We start from the raw sequence: 5,247 nt of genomic DNA, 5'->3' as shown, positions 1-5,247 counted from the left end.
GGCTCAGGGGGGGACGGAGGGGAGAGGCGGGGTCACTGCTGGCTGTGGCCTGGGCTCAGCCCCGGCCTGGAGCCTCCGATGGGCAACCTGGGCGTCTTCTGGAGTCGGGGGCATGGGTAGGGCACGCCGTTGCAGCCCATACGGCCCTGGAAGTCCTGAGCCAGCGGACAGAAGGGAGCCTGTGGGTCACAGGGACTCCTGAGCCCTGGGAGAGCCAGCGCTGAGACCTGCACTGGGGCCATGGGACTGGTGGGCGGCCTGCGGCGTGGCCGGGTGCCTTGTCCCTCAGCTCTAACAGAGTCCTGGGGCCAGGCCTGCCGTGGTGGGACGCATGGGCCCACATGGGAAGGGCCTGGGCTCACGTCCTGGGAGCTCCCTGAGCCCGTCAGGTGCACGTGTGTGCCATGACCCGTGCGGCTGGGACAGTGCCTGTCTCTCCGTCTCTCTCTCTTCTTCTCTCATGGAAGAAATGAATAAACCTAAAACCAATCAGAGGGTCCTGTCTCCCAGGCCTCCCTTCTGTCCTCCCTGAGGCCAGGGCTGGCAGGAATAATGCCCTTCAGAAGTCCCCGAGAAGAGAGTGGGGCGAGGGGACAGGGGACGCACGACCGGCCCCCAGGAAGTCGGCCTGTGTGTGGGGACTGGCTGTCCCTCCGTCTGTCCACCATCCTCAGTGGGGACAGGCCCCGAAGCCAGGCCTCTGGGGCTCCCTGTTTTCAGGCCGGAGCTCATTTCAATTCTGGACACCGAGTTACAAAAACAAAGAGCGGGTGCCAGGCGGCCCGTCGGGCCCCCGAGTCTCCTCCGCCATTCACCCCTCGTCGGGACCTTGCGGGCAAGGGCACGTGAGGACCACAGACTGCAGGCCCAGGACGTGTTCCCAGGTGGGTCAGCTGCTCTGCAGCCGCCAGGCAGCCCAGACCACCACTTGGCAACAGCGGCTTGTCCGGTCTGTTCTCAAGGACCGCAGCTCGGAGCCAGAGGGGGCAGGAGATGGCGTCAGCTCTCTCCTCGGTCTAAGCCTTAGAAAGCCTGACCCTTTAGGCCTCCCGCCCTTGCGGGCCCTCAGCTGCGCAGGGCGGCCGGTGGGCACTTCATCCTGCCAGCTCAGGGTGGTCCAGGGGCACAAACTCCTGTGCCATTACTCAGAAGGGAGACCGAGGCTCCAAGGAGAGCTCTCTGCTAACAGGTTTGCCCCAGTTGCCCCTGGGGTGGGAGCAGATTGAGAACTGAGCCGGGGGCTTCCCCTCCTGTCGCCTCCATCGTGGGGCCCTGAAAACAAGGCCAACCCCTGAGAATAACATTGCCCATAGGTGCCAAGTACTTACGAATTAACAGTATTGTCAGAAATGGATAATGTTGTCTTCTAGAAAATGTGTGTGCTCACCAGAGAGAGACAGAGACAGAGACAGAGGGAGAGGGAGAGAGGGGGAGAAAGCGGCCCCCGTTGAGAACGGTTGTGCCACCACCACTTCTTCATGGCCCCCCCAGGATTTAGGACACGCGTGCTTTGTGTTTTCTTAAGCTGCTGAGTCAGGACTCAGTATAGCTGGCCATGTGGGATCCAGCCACCTCCACAGAGCTGGCCCCCAAAAGGTATAATTAAAAAAAAAAAATTGCCAGAGGGCAAGTGCACGCACCGGGGAGGGACAGGGAAGCGAGTAGGTACCCCTCAGGGCATCCCTTCTCCACTTCCCTCCTTCCAGGATTTTGGGCATTTACGCATGCCCACAGTGCTTTCCTTTGTTCTTTTATTATTATTATTATTATTATTATTTGCCATAAGGCAGGAGTGCTCCTGAAGGGACACAGAGAGTGAAGCGAGAAGGAAAGCGAGAAATCACCCCCCAGGGGGATGGCCATGCTGCAATCCCTTCTCCTCCACTCTCCTCTCGGGACTGCGGGCACGCACACGCGCTCCGCACAGTTTTCAAGCTATTAAGTCTAGGACTCGAACTGTGGTCAGCCATGCCACCTTCTCGCGCTCACGGCTGAGAGCTGGCCCTTTAGCAAACCCTGTTGGCTTCCCTGAAAAGATACCCTCCACGTGAGCACCCCTCACACCTGCACTGCACCACCCTGCTCTGGCCTGGCCACCTCTCCCGGATGATGGCCTCCTAACCAATTCCCCAGCCTCCATCCCTGCCCCCAGTCTGCTCAACCCAGCAGACGGGGGTGTTCAGAAGCTTAAGCCAGCTCGTGCCACCTCACTGCCCAGAGCCCTGACAGGTCTACCTCACTCAGCAGAGTCCTCAGGGTCCGGCCATGGCTACCGCCCTGATCCTCACCCCACGCCCCTTCTCCCTCCATCACCCAGCCACCCCTGCCTCCTCTCCATGCCCTGGGCATGCCAGGCATGCTCCCGCTCCAGGCCTGGCTCCTGCTGTCCCCACACCAGGGCCTCTCCCCTCAGATGCCTCCACGGCTCGCTGTTCTCTGGAGCCTCAGGTCTTTAATGTGTCCCTCTCACGAGGTCTTCTGAACTCTCTGTGCTAGCTCAGCCTCCCTCTCCACGCGCGCGCTGTCTGATGTGGATAAGCGGTGCTTGCCTTTGCTCTCAGGCCCGAGGGCGTGAGACCCCCGAGGGCAGGCGCTTTGGCTCACGCCGTATCCCCAGCACCAAGAACGACTGCTGGTGGGAGACAGGGGCAGAGAGCAAAGGTGTGAACTGCCTTGGCCTCACACTCTCCACCCAGAGACTGGTCATGGTTGTGCTAATGGACCAACCTCGCGTGGGCGAGCGAGGACTCCCGAGCCGAGGGACTGTGTGGGTGCCCGGCACAAGCCCCGGAAGCAGCAGGTGCTCGGCCAGGCCCTCTGCTCACTTCCTGCCCTCCCACCCCAGGCTGTGTTTGGGGCAGGGCTGGGCAGGCCCCTCCCAGCTCCGGCCCAGAAGTGGCCTCTTCCCTGGCCCTTGTGGGGAGTGACGAGGGGGCCTTACCCGGATGGATGTCCTGGAACAGGGACTTCCAGATGGTGTACTGCAGGGGGCCTGTGTACTTGGAGGTCGGGAAGTCTTCGTACGTCAGGTTGGTCTCGTGGGTCTTCCCCTTGAGGCTGGGAGGAGAGGGGAGAGGGCTGCACTAGGGGCCGGGCCCAGCCTCCGCCCTCAGAGCAGCCCCGACCAAGTGCCCGCTGCGCCGCCGCCGCGCTCGCTGCCCTAGCGAGCACCTCGGCTCCGGCTCTTCACCTGGGTTAAAGGGCCACACCGGCACCAGCCTCCCTGGCAGGCTGGGAGGAGGGCAGACGTCTATACGGCGCCTAGCACAGCACTGGGCTCTTGGCCAGCAGCAAAGCCAGGACGCAGCCACCAGCACTGCCGCCGTGAACCGGCCACTGCTGGTATAACTCAGGGCAGCGGTGGGACGGAGGCCCTGTGCTGGAACCTTCCACGGCTTACCAGATAAGGGCCTGGGCCAATGGCAAGTTCTCTGAGCCTCAGTTTCTTTTTTTATTTTTTAAATAGTTTTAAAAATTGTTTTTAGAATTATTTATTTCATTATATTTATTTATTGTTATTCTTCAATTTGACCAGAGAGAGTCAGAGAGGGAGGGAGAGTGAGAAAGCAAGCTGCTAGGTCTGGGACTTGAACTGCAGGCAGCCATGTGGAAGTCCAGCGCCTTAACCACCACGCCACCGGCTGGCCTGAGCCTCAGTTTCTACACGTGCAAAATGGGGATGACAGTGGTAACTACCTCCAAGGGGCCTCGGAGGTTATAGAAACATAATCCTTTATACAGTAATATGTAATGGCGACATTACTGTAACTGAGATAGAGTATAACTAACGGGTAACTAATCTGCGATATGCCTGTGATTATTATTAAGTACAGCTGTTCCCTGGTATCGGAGGCAGGGACTTGGCCCCAGGAGCCCCCTGGAAACCAAATTGGCAGAGTGAGTTCCCCATATGAAAGGGCACGTGGGACCAGCCGGAGGTGTACAGTGACACTGGTGGACCCCCACATGGCCGACTGTGGTGTGAGTCCAGGACCTAGTGGCTTCAAACTCACTCTGGGTGCACATGTGTGCAAGCCCAAGATCCTGAGAGGAGAAGGGATTGGCGGTGGCCATCGCCCCCAGGGGGGTTGATTTCTCGATTTCTGTCTGTCTTTCTCTGCCTTTCTAGCGAGCACACACAACCTATAACAAAAATCTCTCAGAAAAAAAATTGGTAACTTTTGAAAAATAGGTATTCATCCAACAATTACCATGGATAAGACTTAAAAGGCTAAGCACTTTAAATCTTTTAAGGACTATAAAACATTTTCAAAGCATTCATACTTTAAGGAAAAGACAGGGAGAATAAAGTACACCTACCATAGAATATACCTTTCTCCCCTTGTCTTAACTTCTGGGAAGCTTAGTGTTGAAATCTGTGTTCAAGTGCTATAATTATTTGCACATGTCATGCTAAATCTCTTATTCTTCATTCTTATTCTTGCCTTTTATACCTTTAAACCTAACTTAATGGTCCCCTTATATGCAGGTTATTTGTTATAAACCACTAGTTACTTTTCAGAAGTAGACTAGATATAACTAATACATAAAATAACTTTATGAGAAATTTGAAAAAGTCTGAAGTCAACTGAACCAGGGGGGTTGATTTCTCACTTTCTATCTTCCCGCCTCTCTGGCAAGTGCACATGCCCTATAGCAAAAAATCGCTGGGAAAAAAGGCACTTGACGGCCTCCCACATACTTTACATCATCGCCATGTGACTCAGGTGAGGTGAGCGCTCGGTGAGCAGTTGTCACACTGTTCTGTGTGGGCAGTAACGACGAGGAAGACAGCCTGGACACGTTCAGGACAGACGCTGCCGTGGCGGGCCTAACGACACAATCTGTGTCAGCAACGTGACATTTGCGATCGCGGTGGATCAGGGGCTGCAGGTGCGAGGGCCAGCCAGTGTGAAGTGCACAGCTCCTCTCAGCCAGGTGATGCATGAGCCTGTGGCCCTGGTCCGACACGGCAGGCGTGCCGTTGATGGAGGTTTGACAAAGGGGCACTTACCGCTCGGACAGGGAGGCTACCCCGGCCAGGAAGGTGTGCCGGTCGGTCTCGGCCAGCCGCTCCTGCAGGATCTGGGCGCCCTCCTGCACCTTGCGCAGCTGCTGGCTGTAGCGCTGGACCTTCTGCTCGATGTCGGTCAGCGTGCGCGCCGTGTCGGCCTCCAGCTCCTCCAGCATGGCCTTCTGCCGCTCGCGCAGCAGCCGGTGCAGCCGCTCGGAGGCCCGTGCGGCTGC

At 57.5% G+C, this 5,247-nt stretch overlaps 1 protein-coding gene across 1 annotated transcript in view; it reads right to left on the bottom strand.

Annotated features, from left to right (window-relative positions):
* TRIM62 (tripartite motif containing 62) overlaps positions 1–5,247 on the bottom strand; it is a 30,117-nt gene that overhangs the window by 6,178 nt on the left and 18,692 nt on the right. The window contains exons 3-4 of the mRNA XM_027775549.1: positions 5,015–5,247; positions 2,942–3,057 (exon numbers count right to left, since the gene is read on the bottom strand). The exon at positions 5,015–5,247 is cut by the window's right edge and continues 87 nt beyond it. Of these exons, the coding sequence (XP_027631350.1) occupies positions 2,942–3,057; positions 5,015–5,247 (349 nt within the window). The remainder of the gene's footprint in view (positions 1–2,941; positions 3,058–5,014) is intronic.

The sequence above is a fragment of the Tupaia chinensis genome, unplaced genomic scaffold, assembly GCF_000334495.1.
Source record: "Tupaia chinensis unplaced genomic scaffold, TupChi_1.0 Scaffold000573_1, whole genome shotgun sequence".
Lineage (NCBI taxonomy): Eukaryota > Metazoa > Chordata > Mammalia > Scandentia > Tupaiidae > Tupaia > Tupaia belangeri.
This window is presented reverse-complemented; position numbering and strand designations above follow the sequence as displayed.